Consider the following 27,522-nt stretch of genomic DNA (forward strand, 5'->3'; position numbering starts at 1 on the left):
GGAAAATAAACAGTCTCTTCTTTCCTCATTTCCTTTTAAACTCCTGTGGATGGCGAAGAAAATAACGGGGATCGCGATGAGACATTAACTCTTTAACGCCCAGATAGAAAACCTGAGAGGGTCGTGAAAATACCAAGTTTTTTGTGTTTGCATTGGACTCGTCCAAATTTCGGCCACTTTCCCTCTCCCCACAATTTCTCCATGAGTTTCTATTCATACCACCCTTTGCATTGACGTTCACCCTTTCATTTCAATGGATTTTCGGGAAATAATTTGTCTATATATATATACTGAAAACACCCCTTTCCTCACAGTATTATATCTTTGTAAAATGCATTGAGTACCCTTAGTCCATTCTCAAGGAACATTCTAGTACATCAGCTTTTAAAATCCCATTGATAGGGCGTTGCAGTTGTCTTTTCCGTTCCCGCCTCTGACAAGAGCTTTCATCTTCTTCCCCGTTGGTGACAAAAGCCCACCAAAACATACCCATACCCCCTAGCTGGGCCAACTTGAGGCGGTTATGGGCATTAACCTACTCGGCCGACTTCGGGCGATCTGGGCATTATAGAGTTAAACATGTTACCCTGGTGAAGGGATACTGTTCTCTATACTGCCGAGGTAGAAACTCTGCCGATGCCATTCTCTCTCCAGTAATATAAGCTCAATGTCCATTACTGGTACGTTTAATCTTACTGTACAAGTTTCTTGGTTTTTTTTATATCTCATTTTGAAATCTCAAGACCGTTTGGGTTGATTTACTACATTGTCATTTATAGTAATTTTTTGTGTGTGGTTACTCAGTATACAGAGGTGCAAGATCTGCGGCAAACTGTGTCGAAATGGTTCTCTTGCTACATGGTGCGCTAAGGCGGCGAATCCCTGCACATTTGTACCAGTTCTTGTTTGTTGTTCGCTGAGGTACCGCTAATGCACTGTAGTGCGTCAAATGCCCGGAATTTAGGAAAAATAAGCATGAAAATTGTGTTCACAGAACACGTTCTTTCCGAGACAAGAAAAAAGATATGGGGGAAGGAAACTTCAATTTTTTTCACTTCCCACTATCTACCATAATCGCATTATCTCGTGACCTTGGAAAGTAGTTCTACTACCTTGAAGTACAAAGTCCTGTACTGTTATTGGTATAACCCACGTGCTATCAAAGTCCCAGAATGAATATGCTGAATTTTACAATTTCGGAGAGAAGTTTTTTCTCCTTCGAGTTATATAGTTGTGTGTGTGTGAAAATAACAGTAAAATTTGCGGCTACCAACCTGCGTTCAAAGACAACATATCTATGGCGTAAATTCACATTTCCCAAAAGATTGCACACTCGCCTTTGCGAAGAATCGAAAAGGGGATTGGTTTACTCGTTTAAATTACTGAAACTTTTCGGAGATCATTGGGAAAAAAAATGGGGTCTGTAAAAAGTCCAGCTAAAACATCCATAGTTTTGTCATCTATCCACTATGCGGCGTGTGGTTATTGTCGGCGGTTGCTGATCGTGACAATTTCACATTGCAAAAATCCGGATTTGGCGAAGGCTTTTTTATTTTTAGCACATGGTACCGCAGACATTGAAAGAGAGTTCACCGTTCACAAAAGTCTGTTTGAACAGTGAAAAATCTGTCCATCCAACACTTTAATGGAATAAGACAAAATCTTATGTTCAAGGGCATGAAAAATTTGAAGAAAATTGTCATTGGGATGCTGAACTTCTGAAATCGACTTGTGATTCTTATAGAAAATATTGTAACAGGCTTCAGGCTGAGAAAACAGCAGGAAAAAAAAACACGTAATCTATTAACATGCTATTATGTTGAGAAATTGTTTAAGTAACTAAAGTATTTTTATATTTTTCTCGTTTTTTGCATTTCGCTTTTAAGATTAATCATTTCTTTAAATTCTGTGAGAAGCTAATTTTTTTTCATGGAAACCCTTATTATGTTCTGCACGCACTTTTTTTGCTATATCGGGATGCTAAGATTTTGGTGTTCAAGCAGCAGAAATTCTTGCTGCGTAGGTTTTCAGTATGCATGGTGCTTAATTTGAAGAGAGTCTAATAATTTTTATTCATTATTTTTCAGTAATGCATGTTTTAGTAGTGGCAGATCTAGACAGATCTTCGACTGACTTCAGAAAAAATTTAAATGGACTTTAGTTTGTGAAGGAAATTTATTTAGTCATTCGTTCCAGCCATTTTTGGCAAAACTTTCGGCATTTCACAGAAAAATTACTCCTTGTATTGCGGATATAGTTAGTTTTTAGTTCTGCTCCATTTTCAAAATTTCTGCTCCAAAAATGAACTTTTGCTGCTCCAAAATGGACGAGGGGCACTTGTACCCGGACTGCAGATGTTATTTTTCGATTTCTATTTAAAAGGATGGAATATTAAAAAAAAATATCTTTGAAAGTACCGTTTGATTTATTTGATGTAAAATATATATTTTTTTGGTTTTATCTTTAGGTACAAGTAAAGTACAAGTTCCCAAGGATAATGGTGCAGAGCATCGGAATTCGTCACCACCAGAAGAAATTTGTATAGAAGACGATGACGATGATGATTTGATTGTCGTGACGGAAAAAAAGGACGTGAAAAACGTAACTGCAGGGATTTCTCCTGTGCACACTTCACCGAATGTCCCCGAAAAGAATTCTCTAAGCGGTGTTTCAGCAGATGCCACGCTAAAGCCTAATTTGTTCCTTCCAGTGCATGTTCTGCAAACTGCGAGCGAAAACTCGTCGGATTCGGAAAAATCTGGTTTTGGAAAGCTGAAGTTGGAAGAGAATGTGAAGGAAATCATCAAGAGTCTATCTTCGCCGAGATCTGATCGCAGTAATTCTGTTATAAGTGACGTGAATGTTGAACTTGAGAATAATACTTCTTGTCACGATGACAACACAGTCGGAACTGATTTGGTCGAAGATATCCATCGTAAAACCCCAGTTGAAAGTATGGAGACATCGGCGGTTAAAGAAGAATTGGAGAAACCTGCTAATTCAAGCTTAGAAAGTGCGAGGGACGATGTCAAAGGGAAAACGGAGAATGAACTCACGGTTGATGAGCAAATGGACATATCTATAGAGAAAGATGATCCTGGGCTGACTGAGACCAACAAAGCCCCACCCAGTGAAACTGCGAAAATGAATGGTGACGATGGTGCTGCTTCTGTCAACGGCCACTATGGCATGTCAGGTATGATACGAGAAGAAATCAAGGATGAACTGGAGAAAACAATTTGGGAGACTTATTCGAAAGACGATTTCATCACCTGCATTAACGATAAGGTATCACATTACGATTTCTTTCATGCGGTTTTCTTTGTTTTTTATTTTTTTAATGAAGATTACTCACAGAGATTTAGTTTTTGAGGGGAAAATTCAGTTTAATGCAGAATTTTTTTCTCAATAATATATATAACAAATTCAGGTGGCAATGAGTAAGAAGGGGCATATTTTTTGCTAGAGAATTATTAACAAGATAGTGTACTACGAAGTTTTTTTTTTTTTATACCGAGCACAACTCAGGTCTATCGCCATAGGCAATTTACTACCTAGCGAGTTGTGCCGGAATTGTAAGTGTGTGTACCTAACAGTCTGAATGAGTATCTAGTGTTGTGTATGATTTTTCAGTGCTGCCATCTATATCTCAGAAGTGAAGTGAGTGATGTGTAGTGACTGTATATTTGTACTGTTTGTAGGCCTGTTGCTCTCTGTGGCGAGACTTTTTAACGGGGAGATCGACTCGCATTTGCGCCTCGAAGTTGGGAACCACAGGTACTACGAAGTTATTCGTTATAATGAGTCTTTCTTTCCAGTGAACCTGCAATATCAAAATAATGTTCATAATATCATTTGCCTGTGAAATAAACTTGGCTTTCGTAGCCATGTGCTGTAAAATTCAAAGTTTTTGGCTAATGCGACATAAAGTTTTGTCTTTTGACGTTTCGATCGCACGGGTGGCAAATATTTTCAAGAAATAAAATCTTATGTAACGGCAAGAAAAAGCTACTACTTACACCTTCTCCCTGCTTCATTGGGATTGATCCGTTGAGCAAGATTTTCCCCATTGTTTGAAGTTGCTTCCGAGGACTCTGGATAGTGTGTGGGTGGCAATCACATAACTTTTAAGACGGAACACCAAGCACTGTTGATCTGTCTTCCTTTCTGTAGAAGCAGTTCTTGTGCTTTTGAATCTTGATTACTTCTCTAAAAATATCGTATGCCGTTGGATAGCATTTTGGTGTTCACAAAAAGAATTTTGTGATCCTTGTTCAGGGCATGTTCCGTTATGGCTGACTTGTTTACCTGACCCAGTTTACAATCTCATTTGTGCTCGACTAATATGGTCGATATTGATCTTTTTGTAGTGCCTGTATATACTTCTCCACAACTGCACAGGAGAAATGTATGTAGGCTGTTTAGCTTTTTCCCGTCATTACGTTAGATTTTATTTCTTGAAAATGTTCGTCACCTCTCTTTACGTCATGTCGGCCAGAAAACCTGAAAACTTTTAACTTTACTTCATCATAAGCCTGCATCAGGGCTGGACAAATCCCAGGCACCAAGTTGCCATGGAACTAGAAAATCAGTATTGGCATCTAAAATTTTTTTAATGTGGTTGCTAAATCGAAGTAAAATTCTAAATTGGGATCTGAGGCTAACACAAACATTTTTGATCTTATAATGTGGGAAAAGTAAAAGAAAACATTATTTAGGAAAGTTTTTCTTGAGCAAAATACCATGCTTGGCTCCTGAGAAATCAGGCTGGTGTCTAAATATTTTTAATTCGTCAAGCCCTGGCCTATATTATAAATTGGCTCATTTAGGAATATCGGGTATAGCAAAGTTTTTGGTAAGAATGGAATCTTTATCCATAGGATTGATTTCCATAAAACTGGAAATTCTCTCTCAGAAGCAAAGTCAACATGTGAAGTATTTTTACTGCTGTACTATTTACTCAGGGTACTATCACTCTCAGACCAATGTAACGGCCGTTCTAGTAGACATATTTCATTGAAACTTGGTATGTACGCTACATGGACCATAGGAAAATGTAAAATACAATAAAGAAGTGCCACTTTTCCACCAGGTGGTCGAAAATTGGAAATATTTTTTCAAATTTCATAAATCTCTCTACATTTTCTCATTTAGATAGCCTAAAAATTTAGCTGTATTCAGTTACGTAGTTTTTGAGAAAAACAACTCACAGTACACAGGAACTTTAGTTATAATCACCATGTACATGAGTTCTGAAAGTTCTAGGCACAGAGTTGCCAACTGATACGGATTGTCTTTAGTTTCTATGGACAGCCACAATAAACTACGGAGCTATGGGAGAGGCTCTTAATACTACAGAAATATGTTTTCAAAAATTGTGTCTTAGTTTCTTGCAGTGTTTTTTACTTATTTTTATTATTATTATTTTTTAATTCCATCTATCTTTACCATAACGATGAATTTGTATATGCATTTGAGTGAGTTCGAGAGAAGACAAACTCGGAGCCCATCTGCGGAAGCCATCTATGTGCAGAAGGAAATCTGTAAAGCAGTGTCTAAACCCACTGCTCTACTCGACCCCCAAACGTACAAAAACCAGTTTTCCACCAAAACCGCCCTATGCTGTGGACTGAAAACAGGTTTGTGAGTGGTTCAGCGAGGCGGGTCTGGACCCAGTTTCATTTACATAGTTAATGGTCGAGCTCGCAGAACTTGTGTCGGAAAGAATGTTTAGTCTTAGTGCCTTAGAAGCTCTGATACAAAGAAAACAGGGGTAGGAGTCTAGGGTTGCTAGACGTCCCTATATACAGCCCTCAAGGGCATATGCAGGTTGGGATTGCATTGGAACTGGTAAAAAATGAAAAAAAATTGTTTCTTACTTATTGCTTAGAGCCACAACAAAAAGTTCAGATTTTGTTGGCTATATGTAATATTCTGAAAAAAATCAGTAAACCACGGTACAAAAAAAAAAAGATGACCAAAATTTAGCCAGAAATTACGAGAAGATAGACATTTTGTGAATGACGTATCTGACTCAAACTTCAATTTATTCAAAACACGAGGAAAAGATGATAGAATTAAATAGAGGTAATTTTGACATTGAATTGAATTCTTAAAGCAAGGGTAGTTCCTAAAATTTGAATTAACCAAGTTCACCTGTATTTCTCTCGTTTACTCATTTTTTTGCCAGTCCTCAAATAATTTCTTCTATTTATTTACTTTTTCTTGTCAGTCCTGAAATTATTTGTTGCATTTCAGTCGATCCGTGATCTTATTTCATTGGTCCGCAGCTGCAAATAAAAGTTGTGAAATAGTTTTTGTACCGCATCAGTAGAAACATTTTTTATTTTTTGAATTTACTATCATTATTGTTGATTCTTTATTTTTTTTTCAATATAGGAATTGAGTGATTTCGTTGACAAGACTGCTGAAGAAGTGTTAAAGAAGTACAAAAATATGTATGATGAAGGTCTAGCTTGCATAAATTCCTTAACATCAAAGTGCTCAAATTGTCGGAAAACAAACGATTCTAGTAGGGCGAGGGTTAGTATCAGCGTTAAAATTATTCATTTGTGTTTGTGTGTCAAAAGTTCTTTAAAAAAGTTTAAACTAATTTGAGAATGGTGTATCTAGAAAATATACTATTTACATTTAATTTACAGATATAGTCAAATAAATTCCAATGTCTCTGATTTTGTAGCTTTATTCTCATCTTGATCAGGAAACCAGATTCTTCTGATTCTTCATAATTGTATAGAAAAATCCTGAGATTGTGCTTTAAAAAAATGAAAAATCCCTCATTCTTTGCAATCCTAGGCTGGCCGTATTTCTTCGAAAAAAATATGGAAAATTAACACTTCAAGTATGGGAAATCACCAGGGTTGGGTTTTTGATGTCAAAAACTGTCGAAAACCATCAAAAACTTAAATGAATGCCTTTTGATAATGTTTTGAACACAATAGGTATACAACATGATGAAAAACTTACTTTTTGGCATATTACAATGTTTTATTTTTAAACATTAATTTATTACAATAATTAAAACAAAATATTAATTATAATTTGCAATTTTGAATTCTTCAACATAAGAGTCTAGAACATATAAAATATAATTTTATGGTTTATTTATCTAAGCTACTCATTACCTGTGTTCAATTTGTTAAGTGGAATAGAGCTGCTTATTCAAAATATGTATGATAGGGCATCAGGGTAAGGTTTTTGACCCCAGAAACTAACTCAGTATTAAAACTATCAAAATCTTACTGTCAATGATGTCAAATAGTTTTTGTTAACTTGATAGATATGTTAAATAACAAAATACTTACTTTTATTTAGATTAAAGGGTTTTATATTCAGAATTATAATTACTGAGGAAAAATATATATTTTGATATTTTAAATTTTCTGATCTGCCCAAAATTTTATTCCATATAAAATTTCTAACGCAGCATCTGTTAATGCACTAACTAAACTCATTTATTTTCTCCTAAAAATTTCTTAGATCAGGGTGTATAAATTCACACAGCTTTAAAGAGTATTTTCAACCAAAGCAGAGCTGACAAGACTTGATACCCCAAGCATTTGTTTTGCACGTTTGAATAAAGCTTCAATTGGAAAGCCATTGCATTAGAAATGGTAGTAAATGTACCATATCATTGTCCAAAAGTAAGAATAACTAAGCTTGACATATACAAGCTAGCATTGCCAAATTAAATGACATTTTAGTCCTACAATTTAGTATTTTGATCGCTAGATATATATTTCAATGTTATGCACAATAAGAGTATCATTTTAAGTATCTCTCAGTGATTATCTACATAATTTAATAATAACAGAAATCAACATTACATACATATACAAATACATCGCCACAACAGGCAAAATGCCCAACGAGGTGGCTGAGAAAAAGATGCCCATAAAAATATGGATGTCATATATTTCAAAAATAAAGCAACCCAATTAAAAATGTAATTAGAAACATTATAAACAATATATAAACTGAAGAGCCAAAAAATCTGGTACAGGCATGCGTATGCAAATAAAGAGATATGGAACCAATCAGAGTACGGGGCTGCGGTCGGCAACGTGTATATAACACAAGTGTCTGGCATAGTTGTTAGATCGGTTACTGCTGCTACAATGGCAGGTTATCGAGATTTAAGTGAGTTTGAACGTGGTGTTATAGTCGGCGCACGAGAGATGGCACATAGCATCTCCGAGGTAGCGATGAAATTTGGATTTTCACGTACAACCATTTCATGAGTGGACCGTGAATATCGGGAATCCGGTAAAAAATTAAATCTACGACATCGCTGTGGCCGGAAAAAGATCATGCAAGAACGGGACCAACGATGACTGACAAGAATCATTAAATGTGACAGGCGTGCAACCCTTCCGCAAATTGTTGCAGATTTCAATGCTGGGCCATCAACAAGTATCAGCGTGCGAACCATTCAACGAAACATCATCGATATGGGCTTTCGGAGCCGAAGGCCCACTCGTGTACCCTTGATGACTGCACGACACAAAGCTTTACGCCTCCCCTGGGCTCGACAACACCGACATTGGACTGTTGAGGACTGGAAACACGTTGTCTGGTCTGACGACTCTTGGTTCCAATTGCTTTGAGCTGATGGACGGGTATGAAGACAACCTCATGAATCCATGGACCCTACATGTCAACAGTGGACTGTTCAAGCTGGTGGAGGCTCTGTGATGGTATGGTTGCGTGTGCAGTTGGCGTGATATGGGACCCCTGATATGTCTAGATATGACTCTGACAGGTACGTAAGCATCCTGTCTGATCACCTGCACCCATTCATGTCCATTGTGCATTCCGACGGACTTGGACAATTTCAGCGGGACAATGCGACACCCCACACGTCCAGAATTGCTACAAAGTGGCTCCAGGAACACTCTTCTGACTTTAGACACTTCCGCTGGCTACCGAAATCCCCAGACATGAACATTATTGAACATATCTGGGATGCCTTGCAACGTGCTGTTCAGAAGAGATCTCCACCCCCTCTCACTCCTACGGGTTTATGGACAGCCCTGCAGGATTCATGGTGTCAATTACCTCCAGCACTACTTCAGACATTAGTCGAGTCCATGCCACGTCGTGTTGTGGCACTTCTGCGTGCTTGTGGGGACCCTACACGATATTAGGCAGGTGTACCAGTTTTTTTGACTCTTCAGTGTACAACACCCATAAAGAATACTTATGGTTGTCTTATTCTAAGAATGGATAGCTTCTCGATTTACTCCAACATGTTTATCGTATTTCTTTTTAAACGCGTCAATTGTGTTACAATTTACTACCTCCGGGGGTAAGCTATTCCATTTATTAAATACGTTAAACTCTTGAAGCGTTTACACGAGATTGGAATAGGGGGCAACTTGCTGAATTGGATAGAATCGTGGTTAAGAGATAGGTCGCAACGAGTTATGGTGAACGGGGAATTCTCTGGTTGGACAGACGTCACAAGTGGAGTTCCTCAGGGAAGTGTCCTTGGCCCCATACTTTTTTCACTTTTTATCGATAAACTCGATCAGGGTATCGATGGAATTACTAGCAAATTCGCAGATGATGTGAAGCTAATGGGGGTAATCGGGAATGAAAGCGATAGGGAGTTGCTCCAGACCAACTTAAACAAGATTGCAGCATGGGCAAATGAATGGAGCATGACGTTTAGCGTAGATAAGTGCATGGTCGCTCATTTTGGTTCGAACAACCAACGGTTCTCTTACGAGTTGAATGGTGTCACTATCCCGGATGCAACTAGAGTCACCGATTTGGGAATTCTCATTGACGAGCGACTTAAGTTTTCTGAACACTGTTCAGCGGTTGTCAAAAAATCGAATAGAATGCTTGGTCTCATTTTCAAAAAGGTCTCTTCGCGTTCTCCTAAAGTCATTCTTCCTCTTTTTCGAGGCTTAGTTCGTCCTGGACTGGAGTATGCTGTAAGGTTTTGGAGACCATACCTACAGAGGGACATAGACTTGGTTGAAGGGGTGCAGAGAAGAGCTACGCGTGTCCTTATTGGCACACAGGGCTTGAGTTATGAAGAAAGACTTCATTTTTTGAATATGTTTACATTGGATGAACGCAGGTGTCGAGGAGATATGATCGAAGTGTTCAAAATTTTCAATGGGATGGATAGGATGGACCATGAACTTTTAGTACACCGCCAATCGACTGCTTTTACAAGGGGACACCAGTATCGATTGGTGAGGGACAATGCAAGGTTATGGTGTCGCAGGGAATTTTTCTCCAATAGGGTTGTTAATAAATGGAATAGCTTACCCCCGGAGGTAGTAAATTGTAACACAATTGACACGTTTAAAAAGAAATACGATAAACATGTTGGGGTAAATCGAGAAGCTATCCATTCTTAGAATAAGACAACCATAAGTAATCTTTATGGGCATCGTATAATATTTTATCATGTGTATATATTGTTTGTAATTTGTGTTAATTGCATTTTTAATTGGGTTGCTGTATTTTTGAAACATATGACAACCATATTTTTATGGGCATCTTTTTATCAGCCACCTCGTTGGGCATTTTGCCTGTTGTGGCGTTGTATTTGTATTTGTATTTGTATTTGTATATTAACAACCCTATTAGAGAAAAATTCATGTGAAAATATTGCATGATGTAATAAACTTTTTTAAACACTTATCTGTTGTAAAAAGAGTACAGCAGATGGTTTATATCAATGCAAATTATTATATATATATATATATATATATAAGCAGAGTTGAAGAAGTTTTGGAAGGTCAAGAATCATCTTGAATCAAAGAAAATGTCAAATCGTTCCACAGTTTTCCTTTCAATGTTCATGTTATGCTGTATTCAAATTTAATAATTTAAAAAAACATATATTGTCCAAAATAATTTCCAATGGGAATTTTTATATCGAAAAGCAAAGGCAGTTTTTGACAAAGGTTTTTGACAGGGTTTTTGACATGACAGTTTAAACCATCAAAAACTGCCATGTGTCAAAAACCTGCCATCCCTGGTTGCTATATGGTGGTAAGTGTCAGTATATACAGTAAAACCTGTATAACAGAACCAGTATTAAATAGACCTGTCTTTAAAAGAAAAAAATCTATGTCCTGTGATTTCTGCTATGGTTTTGAAAAGTCATATGTAGTGGTACAGTTGCTAAAACAAACTTTTTAGGAAAAGCAGGCTTTCTACAAGAGAAATAAGTGTAAGGGTTGGATTTTTTTAAATGATATGCAAGACTCACAAAATTGTGTGCTTTCCATGATTTCAGTGCTAAGCAGGGCCACAATTAGAGGGAGGGGGATAATTTCCTGGGCGTCAAAAACCTAGGGGTGCAGATCATCAAATTTTAAAGTGGTTGGGGCAGCAAAGTCATGTTGCCTTACCCCCCACCAACAAAAATCCTAGTTACAGCTCTTGTGCTGAGGATTGCATACACAACAATGTACCAAATGAACCGGGCATGACAGATATTGACACCTCCCATTGAAAATTTCAGAAAAGTAAAGAACGTAACTGTTGTTAATTCAGAGGGAGGGTGGGGGGTGAACTTTTATGAAGATGCTCTCTGTGAAAACCTACAAATATTCAGTAATTACAGAGTAAATAATATACATTACTTATTATTATGTATATTTAAATTATTTACATTAATTTTAATGGTGTGTGTGTATGATTTATTTTAATTTTATTTTAATTACATACTAGGTCATTACCTAATTTTATACATGTCAATTGAACCTGTATTAATCAGGAACCTGTGTTCAATGGAAAAAAAAATCTAATTCCGCTTGTGATTCTGTTAAAGACAGGTTTTACTGTATAAGCTATTGGCTGTAATAGGTCTGACTGTCTGCATATGGTCCCGTTGAGCATATATACCCTTTAAGAAAAGATGTTCATTGCTTTTATATCGTAGTGGTATATCACACTTATACCTGGATTGCGAAAGGGGATGGTAATTCCACTGTGCAGGTAGTTGAAATTTATTTCCTGAATCCATCTTCACATCAGCCAACTGTCTAAACCTTTATATTTGTTCTTGTTGATATTTTGATGTTATTATCTGATGGTTGCCTATTTTCCATTGGCAGTTTCTTTGTTCTTTATTCACCAAATGAAACCTCCAAAGGTCAGGGAATGGTTTTTTTTTGGTCTGGGAAATGATCTAGCCGATTTCGCTGGGGACACTGTATAGGTTCCGTGTTTTAGCGGAAGTGAAAATTAAGAGAAATAAGAATAAACTATAGTTTTTTTTATTTCCCATTAATGTGAAAAGCATTTAATTTGTATATGTCTAGTAGTGTGATGTAACTTTATCATCAATAAAGTGAAAATTCTCAATCTGATTTAAAAAAAAAAAAATACCGTATATACCGCAAATATACCACAAATACTGTATATACTCGTGTATAAGCCGACTCGTATATAAGCCGACCTCCCCACTTTAGGACCACCAAAATCGCAATAAATTGAAAACCCATGTATAAGCCGACCCCAAAAAATCCATGCATTTCAGAGAAAAAAAATTCTTATATTTTCATGCAAAATTAATAGTTTACGGAAATTTACAATAGAAAATGATTCAAACTTTTTAATCCGTTTCTTCTGAGTCTCCAAGCTCATCGTAATCCATTAGATCATCATAGTGGGTGCGGCATCTTTTGTTTTCATCTTCATCTGGGATGTCTCATCGCCATTGCCACTTTCAAAAAGGGATATCAGTTTCGTCCATCGCATTGCTAATGCAACACTTTTTGAAGGATCGGATGATAATTTCGGTGAAAACAGAATTCCACGCCTCATGGTACACTAGGCCAATGTCAAAACTCATCGGAACTCATCCATTCGATCTACAAATTCCTCAAATAGTCTTTGAAAGACTTGTTGATGCTCACATAAGGCTTTACAATCGACATTAGCCCACCTGGTATCAAAGCCAATGATGTTTTCGATTTCTTTGCCTCGTCTTTGACAGTATCGGGGTTTTGAACATATCCCATACCAATAATGCCGGTTTCTCGAAACTGCTACAAAGAATGACTACTGATTGTGGGGTTGAAATTATCTCAAAACTGACCCGAGTATAAGCTGACTCCCCACTTGAGGAACAAATTTTTCCACAAAAAAACTCGGCTTATACACGAGTATATACGGTAATGAATTTTAGTTATATGTAAGTTTGCAGGCATTATAATTTACAAAAATTTTAACTTGTATGCTTTAATTTTTTTCAGATGAAGGAATTGGCTCTCAAACAAAATATTATGTTCAAACAACATGGTTACAACACAAAGGTATATATGTGCTGATGTATAGCTGAGTAGCCTTAATAATATATAAGTAAATTCCTTATATATTATTAAAGATACTGGAAGATATATTATGTAAAGATATAAAAATTCCATTTTGTATCTTTAGTAATATTTTATTTTTATAAATATTTTATGTAAATTTTTGAATGAGTAAGAAGTACATCTGATGTAAGTTTTTGGATTACAGATTATGCAGATTACAGTTTGTTGTTTGCTTAAGAAAAGAAATTGTATTCTTGTCAAAATCGTGTCAATATGCACCAATATGCACATGAGAATGTGAATATTGGTGACAAGGTTTTAATTATAAAAAGTATTAGTTTCTGTGCATGTTTATTTCAACACATTTTGGTTGTATTAATGAAAAATTTAAATGCAAAAAATAAGCTTTTACTAAGCTGTATTTAACACTCAGGAATGGAAAACAACATTTTGGGCATGTGTTGGAGGTAGATAATTGAAATTTTCTTCAATGCTTGTAAGGCCACATGTAAAAAAAAATCAAAAACTATGTTCTTCAACTTGAATCCATTAAAAACACAGAGTATGTACTTGTACAACTGAAACAAAGCTAGCCCCACACCCCTAAACCCCTTTATGTACAGGTTTTTACCAACAAATTTGGATGATGTACGGTTGAAGTATTAGAGATATTTCCTATATACAGGGGTGGGAACTCTGCGCCAAAATGAATATCCTGCACCAATGGTGTGTTTTTGCATCATTCTGCGCCAAACATCGATTTTGCGCCAAAATTGCTCCGAGCTTGTAAGGCTTGCAGCTGACGTAGAAGCTTCAGCTTATTTCTCAGTGTTTGTGATTGGCTTACGGAAAACATACGTCACCCACTGAGGAAGACGTTGCTGTTCTACTGACAAACCGTGACGAATTCACAGAGAAGAGAAAAAGCGTATTACAACCTCCTTGGGTACTTTTATTTCAGGAAGGAGACACGGAAGTTGGCAGATTTTTTTTTTTTTTTTTGGTTTACCACGTGCTGCGATGACGATGCCGTGTTTTTAACTTCTCGAGTGAGAAAAAAAATACAAGATGAGTTTTTCGAAATTGAAAGGTAAGATTTCGATTCTTGTATTTAAATTATTTGAGGTCCTTTTGTACAATTTATGTTTTTTTGGAAATCTAAAGCAATAATTGACAGGAACAAACGCTCACGGTGAAAATTAAGAAATAGCTAACTTTTTCCATCTCTCTTCTTGAAAATAATTATTCAATAAATTTCAGGCCCGGGAAATAAAATCATTTTTGTGATTTTCTTTTCATTTGCGATTTTTTTTTAACCCATTGAAAATGTAATTTATTTCAGAAGAAATGCACCAGAAATGGAAATTACTTTTCTTTGTTGTGCATCATATCAATTAAAAAAAAGATGACTTGATTTGGGCTACAAAGAAAAGAAAAATTTTTTTTTTTTGCAAAATAAGTGTTTAAAATACAATCATCAAATTCGAAATTTTTTTGTTGCCCGAACTGGAGCGCGGTTCGAGCACGAACGCGGACGTCACGATTAACGGGTTAAAATGGGTAGTAAATGAAATCTATTGCTTTTTCTGTTTGTAAACTGTTTTTTTTCCATTTATTATTCCCAACCAATTATCGCCTGTGAAAAAATAGTCCGCAGCGTTGCATTTGATACACGAATGTCATTTATCAATAATGAAACCTTAAAGCGGAATGAAAGGAATTTCTGTCAAGGTTTTTCTTCTATGTATATCCATAAATCTTCAAAAAATTTTTTTTTACTAATTTTAACTAATTTTGGAAATTTTTATTTCTAACCTTTCAGAGAAAAAACAATTAGCGGCCGTAACAACTATTCTTTTTGTAGAGAAACATAATTTCACCACCCCTTCCCCCCATGAAACTTGATATTTCTTCAATGGTATTTTGTTCCCTTCTAGTTTTCACCTGGGGCAGTTGCCACCCCCCCCCCCCAGTTCCGCCAGTGGATAGAGCGTAGCACTAAGAAAATTCCGATATTTTTTTAACATAACACGCGTGCCAAAAATGTCGTTAATCCTCAATAAATATATAAATTTGATAGGGAAAAAAACATCAGCATTGTTTCGCGGGACGTTTTTAGATCACTGAGCTATCGGGAAATTAAGGTTTTCTAATAGCGTAGTGTTTTAAGCAAGACATTCACACTTTGCGAATTAAACCTATATAGTAATATCCGTAACTGACAGGGTGACCATATGTGCCGTATTTCCCAGGACATTTCCGTATTTTTGACGCGATTCTGACGCTTCCGATTTTTCGCGTATTTTTAGGGAATACTAGAATTTTTATTATTTATTGAAATTATTTTGCAATTCAAATTATATTACGGAAATTACAACTATAAGAATATTCATCTCACAAATTTGTCATGGTTAAAGTTTTGTTTCATGGAATTCATTTTAATCCATTGCAATTTGCAGTAATGCTGAATTCTTTGTCAGTAGCAATTTTGAAAGTAATTTATGCAATATTTGCAATGTCGCTTACCTTTAGCATCATTTTTGGCGGTAATTGACGATGGCCACATCTGAATCCCAATTCCTTGTATGATATTAAGTAAATGTGGCCAGCCTAGTAATTGCAAGTCAAAAATATTCTGGTGGTGAGAGTGAACAAGGCTGCAACTAGGGAAAGACTGGAGTCTGGTATCCCAGGCGCTAGACCAGAAGGGGCGCCACATGTACTTTTTCCATTCAAAATAATGGGGGGAGAGGGGGGTGAAAAAAATGGATACTAACTCCACGTTACAGTGAATTTCCATTTCTAGTTGCGGCGCTGAGGGTGAACGTTAACCCTACCCTTGGCTGTGAAAGTCACTAGATTTTATGCTTCTTTTTTTCCTCTCGAAAATATACTGTGGGAGCAATTGTTCCTTTCCGCCTTCCCCCCTGGTTCTGGCCATGTGCTTGCAGATTATATGTTCAGATACATTTCATTCAGTTAATGTATAACTCTTTTTAAAAGAGCATATTCTCAAATGTTGTATTTATGTTGCAGGAAGAAGCACAGAGTTTAATCCTTCTGTGCTGGATGAGATTGACAGTAATGGAGACTGTATTCGCAGCTGGTGTTTGGCTGGATTCAAGCCTGGAGAAGCACAGTGCAGGATTTGTAATGCCATAAATAAGTTGCAAACAATATGGCATATCTGCTGTAAAACGTCATGCACTTGGAAAGAGACATGTTGAGCTGTGTAGTAAGGCGAGGGGTGATAATGGTAAACTCAAGATTTGTACGCAGCAGCAACAACTCTGTGAATTCATGGAATAACTTGAAAAATCCGAATCAAGGCAAAGATGATGTAATTGCTGCAGAAACCAGATTCGCTATCATGGTTGCACAGAAAGACCTTCCATATAGTCTTGGTGATGTAGCAAGTGAGACTTTCTATAAAATGTTCCCCGATTCTAAAATTGCAAAACAATTCTCTTGCAGTAAAAAGAAAGTTTCGTACATGATTTCTGATGGAATTGGACCTTATCTGAAAGAGGAAATGATAACAGATATATCGAAATCTGAAGCCTTTTATTCTATTCAAATACATAAGAGACCTGTATCTAAAAAGAGAATTCAGCAGCTTGATATTCTTATCCGCTACTTTAGTGAGAAGTGTCAGCGAATTGTTGTTGATCATCTAGAATCATTTCATATTGGACATGCCACATCGCAAAATATGTTGGACTGTATTGTTGAAGTCCTAACAAAGCTTCCATCTGAAAAACTTCTAGCCTTTTATAGCGATGGGCCAAATGTCATGAAGTCGTTGAAGTCCAAGTTGAAGAAAGTGAATCCTAATTTGCTAGACATTGGGGAATGTTCACTCCATAAAGTTCACAATGCTTTTGCTGCTGGATTGAATTCATTTGGCAGTGATATTGAATTGTTAGTAATGGACATTTATTACTTTTTCAAAAGATCACCATCACAAAGTGATGACTTCAAAAATTTGCAATCTGAGATGGATATTGATCAACACATCTTTACGAGGCATGTAAATAGTAGATGGTTGACCTTAAGCCAATCCCTTTGCAGGATTATGGAACAATTCCCTGTATTGGAGGCATTTTTTAATAAAGAATTTAAAAAATGTAATACTCGTGATACCCAGCGATGGAGTAGACTTTGTCAGGCCTTTGCAGATAAGACGATATATGCAAAGGCATTATTTTTGCAAAATATATCTAATTTGTTCACAGGTTTTTTACTATTGTTCCAGAAAGAAGAACCTTCAATTCATGTGTTATATAAAGAATTAACTTCGCTAGTGAAAAAAATTCTCGGAAGATTTATGATTAGCACAACTTTTCTAGAAAAAAATGGCAGCCAACTGCAGGAAATTGATCTGTGTAAAGGAGAAAATTGGTTGAAAAAGCCTGAAGTTGGGAGTGATACTCTCAAGGAGATGGCGAACTGGAGTAACCCAGAAAAGCATGAGTTCTTTTTAGGAGCTCGAGCTTTTTATATCTCTTGCACTGAACACCTTTTGAAATCTTTGCCACAAGTTTCTGATGTGGCTTAAATGCCTGCATCCATTATTCAAGTACGAGGCATCATCCTTAACATGCATTAGGCATTTGGTGTCATCTGTACCCACTGTCATAGACCCCAGTAGTGTATCAAGCACAGTAGATGAATGGGTCATCTACCAATCGGATCCTGAAACCAATGAATCAAGTTCTAAAAGAATTGATGAATATTGGTTAGAAATATTCAGTCATAAAGATTCATTAGGTAATTTTAATCAAAGCGCTGTTAACATTGGCCCATGGAAATGCAGATTGTGAGTGAGGTTTCAGTCTGAATAACAACAGCTTGCAATCCAGAAGCAGCCTTAGTATTGCCAGCATTAATGGCATTAGAAAAATCAAATCTGCGGCTAAGAAGTGTGGGGAAATTTCCTTGAATGCAAATCTTCTGACTGCTGTGAAAATGTCATGGCGACGCTATGAAGAAAGAATGAAGTCTGAAGAAAACAAAGAGAAACAAAAAGAGATGGGTGAGACTGACCAAAGATTGAAAGACTTGAAGAATGAAGCAAAAGAATTGAATAGAAGGTTGCAGTCCACACAAACTTTGCTGAAAAAGGCAGAGCAATCCATAAGTGATGGACTGAAAAGGAAATCTTTTGTAGATGTAGAATGTGGAGGTATCAGATTCAAATAAAAAAATTGCAGAAATAATGTCCCGCTTAGAAAAAAACAAAAAGGAGCAAATGGGAAGCTGTGCAAAAAAGCAGAAGGTTAAATAAATAAGGTCAATAAAAGTATTGGATAAATTTGGTATTGTTTTTTTTCTTTTTCTGAGTATTTCAGATTAATAGCATTTTGCTTTTTTAAGTATATACATTAGAGGATATTGTAACACAGTGGTGTACAAAAGATTTCCAAAAACTAGAAACGTCTTAAGGTGTTTATTTTTTATCTTTTGTCACATAAATAAAAGTATTGTCAAATTCTTAGCATTCCACCTCTCTTTAACCTGGTTACTAAGTATTCATGTACTTACACTGTGGTCAAAAGTAAAGTGTAGAACTGATTAGTAACAATGATTTTTCATGCTTCGATCCAAAATAAAATTTCCAGACTGTTTTATGACAGCCTCTCTTTCAAACAAGGTGTCCAAAATCCTGAAACACCAAAAATTAAAAACAAGTTGATAAACATATGTTTGATAACAAAAGACAGTGCAGTTGTTTTAGTTTGAAAAGGGGTGAGGGTTACCTAAAATATTCTTGTAAGTTAATTTTGCTGCTCCAAATCCTATATTTTTCTGCTCCGGAGCTGCTCCGAAATGGACTTTGCCACTTCCCACCCCTGTATATATTATACAAAATTGGTGTATGGTACTCTATTCTTTGTGCCCCCCTTCTCAATGACCCTTTCCTCCTATGTATTTAATACTACAGTGAAACCTTGCTATAACAATACTCGATATAACAATAAATTTCTCTACAACAGTATTTTTTTAAAATCTTGCTTGGAATTGCCTATAATCTAATGTCAAACTTCTCTCGATACAATGATATCTTTTACTGTGATAAATCCCTCTATAACGATATTTTTATGAGGAGATTGTAAAACTGCTGCAATGATATATTTTATATTTTATTAAAAATCACCAGTATATTTTAAATTCCTCGCCATTTTTTGTTCTATTGAGGATGATTAATAACATGGGTTATTTTGCACTATTTTTTCCAAAAGTGTTAATAAAGTTGTCGTGAAGCTACTCTCCATGTAGTACACGAAAGTTTTGTGAGAGTAGCTACTTTATATATATATATATACATACATACAGAGGTTGAAATAATCAACTGTTGGCTTCCAAGGAAATAGCAGAGGCTTAAAATCAATGCATTCCAGGCTTTTTCTAACAATTTTAAAAACAAACTTTATTTGAACTTCAATTCAATTTTATTCATCACATCATAAAACTTACATTTACCAAAATGAAGAAAATCCATCCAAGGGATCGTTGTCGATCCATACTGGTGGACATGATTATTATTGAGTTAATTTTCAAACATGAATAGTAAATATTAATAATAAACTAATCATAATTTAAAAAAAAATATGTAACAAACAAAACGATGAAAAAATGTAAGACAGAGAAATTATCTAATGAATATGACATACATACACACACATATACTTAGAACATTAACATACGTAGCCCCAGTATGACTACTTTACTCCGCCATTTCTCAATCTCTTCCTCTGCTACTGATTGAATTAACGTTCTCAGGCAATCGCTCGTTACTCAAGCACAAAGTCATGGTACAACGTTTCCTTTTCAGCAGATGCTCAATAGCTTCCTACACTTCTGAATTTTATTCATCAACTGATCAATTAGTATTTCTTGCTGCCGAATAAATGCTTATAAATTCATTTCATGGTGGTACTAACAAAGGCAATTCAGAAGGGATGGCAAAAACTCTTGATATAACGATAATCCCTCTACAACAATAATTTTTTTTGGTCTGCAGATTATCATTGTATTTTTTGTATTCATCAACCTGTAGCACGGGAGAAAATATAATGCTTAGTTAAAAGGGGGGGGGGGATTCCGGTGTGCAGGGTTACCACTGAAGAGTCTCAAAAGAATGGAGAAAGAGACCTGGAATATTTCTTTTTTCCATTTGCTAGGAGCCAAGATATCTCTCCCTCGCATGTTAAGGGGGACACACTCACTCACTCACACTTCATCCTTTTGCATTGTGACACCAACACAAGAAATGTGAGAAACATAAAACTCATTTGTGAGAAAAATCAGTCAATTCCATTTCTAATAGCAATAATTATAACAGAAAAATAAAAAATATTATTAAAGTTGGTATTTTCATTATAACTAAAAAAAATTAAAATTATTTCTAATGAGACCCCTGAAATATTTCTGACGATAAAAAATATGTGTTGGACAATCAAAGATTACTTGAGTCCATGTTTTGAGAGTTTCCAGAACACAATATGAGCAGTTTTCTTCAGGTCGTGTTTTCATATGCTTCCCTTTAATACATACATTATTAGACTGGAGATACAATTACAAAAGGAGCCTTTTTAAGATATATATGGGTATATCTTCTAAACTGAAGTTATAATTAAAAAAAATTATATTGTGATAAATGAGTGGAACAATGCCACAGATATTTGTATCATGACATCATGGTGAGCAAAAGGAACAAACAATTCAGATAAATTTCAACATATTCATGAAAAAAAAAATTGCAGTATTTTAACGTGTGTAAGGAACCTTCCCTTATTTTTTGGGTGTGAAATTTTGACAAAAAGTTAAAAATATATATCTAATACTATCCGTGCATAAAACCCCTACTATTTTTTGAACACAATCTTTTGACAAAAAGGAATTTCTTATACACATTAAAATACAGTAACTTTCTTTTAACTTTTAGATCTCGTAAAAAAAAATCGCTGTTTAGAGATTTATTCATGCAATGAAATATTAGTTAATGTAGATTAACAAAAAAATTGAGAAGGCAATTCTGTAGAAGATGTGATTAAATATCACTACAGGAACTAGAGAGTATCATCAAAGCAAAGTTTTGTACATTCAAATCATTTTGAAATAGTGTAAACAGATAAACTCTTGAACTGCGCGAATAGTCAGAAATTCACCTCTCCATTAAGTGTGTAAGAAATTTGTTTTTTGATATCAACAAAATATTTAGCAGGTTCCTTATAGTTTGTCAATATAAGCAACAATTTGAGGGTTTAATAAACATCTTTTATTTCGTATATATATATGTATATATTTTAAGAAAAAATGTTTCAATTAAATATACAAATTTCAATCATTTTTTTCTTGTAGGTAGAGAAAAGAACTGTTGGCGTAAATGTTCGTATTGTACAGGTAATACAAATGCTAATTTAAAAAAAAAGGCTTTGTTGTGTGATTTATAATTTCTAAAATTCAATCTATATATATGAAATTTATTTTCTGTCTGTGTGTGTTATGTTCTCTACAAATATACAATTTTGGGCTGATCGATGTGGAAATTTTGTATATGTACAAAACAGAATTGAACGACAAGCTACTTTAAAAGTTTGTCAGAGCTGGGCAAATAGCCGAAAAACTGTCGAGCAACAGTCGTTTCCCGGCCTCAACAATGACTTTTAGAATGTTTACTTCGGTTACTGTGGTTCACTAGCAATGTGTTTCAGACCTGTATATGCTTTTACGATGGCTTGTTACTACTTTAATTTTCTCCATATATTGGGAAACATGGGTGGTGCCAGGAATTACAGCTGGTCAGCTATATTACTGAACATCTAAAAATATGGTTCATGTTTAGTTCAATTAGTCTTGATTTCAGATTTTGGGATCTTCTTACATTCTTGATTTGTGCATATATGGAAGAGTAAACAAAATAAAATGATCATTTATTTTGTTTTATTTTGTATATATTTTTTTTATTTTGTATATATTTTTTTTTATTCTTTTGATGACAATGGAGCATTGAAAAATTATTTTGACAATTTGATCTAAAAAACAAAAACAAAAAGATCATCTGATGGGACTATTTTGAGATTTTTATATCCTTTCTGAAATTTTCAAAATAAAGGGAATATTAATAGGGAAAAAAATCATTTCACATACATACATACAATATGTCCAACCATATCATGTATTCAAAAGGGTTAAATCAAAGACGAAGGATAATGTTTTAAAATAATGTTCTTATAAAATTTCTTATGTATATCATAAAATTGTAATTGTATTACTATGACGTTCCCCCTTTTCCCTGACAATTACATTGTTAATGGAGTTTTATTTATTTTTCTCTTTATAGCCTACAAATGCTAAAGTTCAATCACCTCAGGTAATCACTTTTGCTTATGTATTTTTCATGTATTTAACTCATTTTTGTGAGACTACTTCACTTTCAGTGTATGCTTTGTAAGCTTGTTGAATACTCTGAGTATGTGTGATTCAAGTATATAAAACTGCCTGACACAACAAAATCAGATAAAAAACAACTTTTATCCAGATCCATGTGAACCAGCTAGACAGCAGCCAAATTGCTACTACCTTACATGCACCATTGAAAATAAATAAAGTTGAAAAAAATTTCTGTGGAGAAGCGGTTCTCAACCTTTTTTGACTCGCAGAGCCCTTTTCAGTATATAATTTCTATGGCGGAGCCCTGTTTGACTCGATGAGCCCTTTTTTGTACATAATTTTTATGACAGAACCTTGTAGGCCTCTCTTATTTACTCATCTATCAAATTAACTGATTCATTTTATTTTCCTCGAGTTGCCACAGCACCAATTGAGAACTGCTGCTGTGGAAAATTTCTAACAAATTTGTGCATGCCAAAACATCTGCTTTGAGTGTATGTGTGGCCCTAACATATTTACATTAACTAAAAGTAAAAAAGCAACATGAAGTAGTGAGGCTTTTGATCTGAAATTTCAGTGGCGGGTAAGGCAGGGCTGAACACATTGAAAAAAAATCTAGGCCAGAAAAAATCATTAGGCGGCAAAACATTTTTAATATAAAAAATAGGTGTTCTCTCTCTTCCAAAAAAAATGGAAGAGGTTAATGGTGCTAATTAACTAATATTTATATGTATTTCTGTGGGAAACTGTACCCTGACTTGCGCAGTTGTCATTGGTCCCACCTATAGTGTGACTTCTGGGTATTGCTGTATTAATTATATATTGCTGTTTTCTCCCCATCCCCATGGTTCATATAATGCATACACTAGGTTTCAATGAAATAAACTAGACCAGAACGGACACTGCATAAGTCTGAGTTGAGTCAGTTTAATTATAAGCACCCACTTTGCATTTTGAATAGCCCCATGAAGAGAGTTTCTGCTTACATTGATTTGATATATTTTTATTTATATTAAGGAAGATGAGAATAAATTTTTAGGAAGGAATGGTGTTATATTCAACTGAAACAACATTTTCTTTTCTGTAGGTAATTCAACCAGCGCCGCCACCACAGAACAAAGTGCCACCACCACCGGCAACTATGCCATCGAAACAGTCCTTAGTACCTGTGCAAACATCAAAAACTGTAAATGCTTCTGTAAGTTTTACATTTCATACATATATATATATATATAGAGAGAGAGAAAATGTACATTATTTTGTTATTTTGCATTCGTTTTGCGATTCATTTCATTTTTGAATTTTTCAATCTTCATATAATGCAACCACTTTTTATATAATGCTTACAAATTCCAGTTTTTCTCATCAATTTTGTTTTCAATTTTTCATATTTAAACAATGACTTTTTACAATAAATACTATATACAGGGTGCATAGGTAACAGGGCATATGACATTTTATTGACGAAGAGTTGAACCTATAGACATACCTCCAATTAGAAAAGTATCCAAATGTGTAGTACTCAGATATGCCATTCATGTTGCAAGGGGTTGTATTGTTATTAAAATAAAAAAATAACTTTTTATACGGTCCCCCGTGTGCCCTAAAACCCAATTAGAAAGATGTTGCCCTGTTTCTCCTGATGCCTACAAAAAAATGTTCACGTTTCTAAGTGCAATATTCACTGCTATATTTGAATTCTAAAAACGGAGGAAAGTTGGGGAAAAATAGCTCTAAATGCAGAAAAATCGTTTAATCAACATTTAATGCTTTTTTTTCTCTCTCCCCAAAATTTTCTTTGTTTTTCAAATTTTAATATCTCAGTGGGTGTTGCATTTGAAAAGATGAAATTTTTTTTATCTGGCATCAGGGGAGACAGGGCAACAACTTTCTAATTGGGTTTTTTGGGTACACAGGGACTGTATTAAAAATTAATTTTTTGAAATAACTGTACAACCCCTTTGAACATGAATGACATCTGAGTACTACACGTTATTTGGATACTTTTCTAATTGGAGGTATGTCTCTGGGATCAATGTTCGCCAGTAAAATGCCATACCTGTTACCGCACCCTGTATATATAATATAGAATGTCCCTTGCCAATATATAAGTATATCAGCAAGTTGTTTTGGTTCATTCCATGTAATGATTAGTTTCTGTAATAGTTGTTTTAAATTAAGCCTATAATAGCTTGACATTCATTTGTTATGTTTGGTCATATTTCCTTGGTTACATTTTTTGGTGATTTAAAAAGTATAAAGTTACAAAATGTGCAGTACTCTATATTCCCCCTAGTCCAGTGTTTCCCAAAGTGGGCAATATCACCTCCTGAGCACGATGGAATGGTCCAGGGGGCAATAGAAGTTACGGATTTAGCATAGGACCCTATGGGTTCAGTTGTGAGTAAATTTCTGAAAAAGGGGCAATGGAACGGAAAGTTTGGGAAACCATGCCCTAGTCTATATTGTTGCTGAAATACGGGTTAAACATTTTTGAACAGGGGAGTTCTATAATTAAATATAGTTTTATCTTTCACATGCTGTGCGATTTGATTAATGTGTTTAAACACTCAATGAAATATTGACATACAGAACTGCGGCTTAATATGAAATAAGTACAGACAAACAAAATGTTAAGCTCGTTTGAAGTGTTCAACTGAATAATGTTCTATGTTACACTTTTGCGAAAACAGTTTTTTAACTACTACTACTAAACCATACATGCACCTCGTCCATAGTCCTCTGCTGAACTTCTAACGAATTGGTACATGTTGAAATGTATGTGTCCGTGTTGTGAATCTAATGTGAAGCTTGTTTCTGTGTAATGCTTGTTATAGTGTTGCCATCTGCCTGCTATTTTTTGAACTGAATGAAGTGTAATGATTGAAGATTTTACTGTTGTAGGCCTGTTGCTCTCTGTGGCGAGACTTTTTAATGGGTAGATTGACTTGTATTTGCACCTCGAAATTGGGAACCATAGAAAACAAACTTCAACCAACCACCATGGTGGGTTCTGAACCTGGGCCCTCACGATGAGAGTTCGTCACTATGACCACTCGACCACAGCAGCTGCAGTTTTTTTAACTCAATAACGTTTCGTATAGCTTTCATTGCACATTCCTCTAGTCAGTTCTTACTAAAACCGACATATGTCGCTGCTGTGCTATTTTTAACTGCTGCAATTGTGAGTTCTATAATTGGAACAAGGGCTATGTCGTCATTACATCTCGCTTACCTTCCCAGACAGAATAACAGTTGATGTTACTTCTTATTATGAGTTCTGTAATTGGAACAACTGTCTATGTCATCATTGTGTCTCAGTGACCTTTCCAGTAGCTTCATTTACCTTTCTTCCATATAAAATAGAATCATATCCATGCCCCTTGGAGTACAAAATAATGGCTGTGGAATATTGAATTATTGATGCCATTGCCTAGTCCTTTCGAAAAGGTCTTTAAATCTAATTCATGTCGCCATGATAATGAGTTGGTGCGTGGCGTGTGTTTATGTTCCTGATCAATTGGACCCTAATTTCAAAATTTTCTCGGTTTAGCGAGTAAAATCAAATTAAAATCAGGGTTTAATTTCGTTAAATCAGGGTTCAACTGTTGTTGGTATTTATGTTATTTGTGTGTAGTTGTCTGATATAATCCTTAAGATGCGTGTATGAGTGGGAGGACCCCAGTATATAACAAGGGGGTTATCTTGGCATCTTCAACAAAGCAATAAATTAATTTTTTTACAATTTGAAAGTTTCATTTCAAAATTCGTGAAATGTATGTATTTTTTCATTTCGTGTTCCTTCAGATTAAGACTATACAGACCAATTCTGGTACCCAGCTTGTCAAAGTGACAATGATACCAACAACACCTGCTACGACAGTCTCTTCAAGTTCAGCGGCACAGTTGGTAGACTTGACAGATGATGATTTGTCTCATCGTTCTGGTGTAGTTGCTGTAAAAAGTAAGATCATGGAGAAATATTTTTCTTTCTAAATATAAGTTTTTTGTCCATCATTATTCTTTATATGCCAATGTAAATGTGATTAATCAGTAATTATGTGCAATTGCCAATCGTCTCGGTCAGATTGATAAATATCATTGCATTTACCACTTTTACTGGTGTGGTACTTTTACCAAAAGTGAATTTGGTAAATCTGATAAATATGGAAAAATAAAAAAATCATACAGAAATATCATCATTTAATCACTTATAATTTTTCCCATGTATGATGGGTGCATTTTTTTTTTTTTGTCACGAAAATTGTCTCTGAGATGGGAAGCTGGGTGTGTCTGGTCCTTCAATATCATGAAAATTAAATTAAAATGAGCCAAGAGGATGAAAAAGTAAGCATTTTTTAATCAGGCTTTAATGACGGCTTTCTCCACATTTATATATGTGCAGACATAATCAACATTTTGAATCAAATTCATCTTTCTAGAATGAAGTTTACACACATTCTCCGGAAAATTTGCTCATTGATGGAATATAGAGATATGATATTTTCTCAATGCATAATGTATTGGGAAAGTTTTTTCCAGTTTTCCCAGTACAAACCTTAGGAAGAAGCGCTAACCGTCTCTTCCAGAAATCAAAATACCACTTGCCCGATATGCACGAGGACTCAGGATCGATACAAGGAGACAGCTAACTTTTTTTCCTAAGATTCATATTGGCATAACAACCAGAAAAATCTCATAATTCATTGATGATTTAATGAAAATAACTTTCAAAAGACTTGTCAAACATTTTCAGAAGCTTCAAAATTGTTTGTGATATAGTATTGTCATTAGTAGATACCAATTTGGAGGCTAA

At 35.2% G+C, this 27,522-nt stretch overlaps 1 protein-coding gene across 1 annotated transcript in view; it reads left to right on the plus strand.

The window, feature by feature from the left end:
- The window catches only part of LOC149083847 (uncharacterized), a 52,169-nt gene that overhangs the window by 9,593 nt on the left and 15,054 nt on the right, over window positions 1–27,522 (plus strand). The window contains exons 2-8 of the mRNA XM_089234239.1: window positions 2,468–3,288; window positions 6,400–6,543; window positions 13,251–13,310; window positions 21,675–21,716; window positions 22,657–22,686; window positions 23,794–23,904; window positions 26,514–26,670. Coding sequence (XP_089090365.1) covers window positions 2,468–3,288; window positions 6,400–6,543; window positions 13,251–13,310; window positions 21,675–21,716; window positions 22,657–22,686; window positions 23,794–23,904; window positions 26,514–26,670 — 1,365 coding nt within the window. The remainder of the gene's footprint in view (window positions 1–2,467; window positions 3,289–6,399; window positions 6,544–13,250; window positions 13,311–21,674; window positions 21,717–22,656; window positions 22,687–23,793; window positions 23,905–26,513; window positions 26,671–27,522) is intronic.

Source organism: Pholcus phalangioides, unplaced genomic scaffold (genome assembly GCF_987345545.1).
Source record: "Pholcus phalangioides strain wild (caught in Gottingen) unplaced genomic scaffold, Ppha-v1.0 ptg000008l_1, whole genome shotgun sequence".
Taxonomy (NCBI): Eukaryota; Metazoa; Arthropoda; class Arachnida; order Araneae; family Pholcidae; genus Pholcus; species Pholcus phalangioides.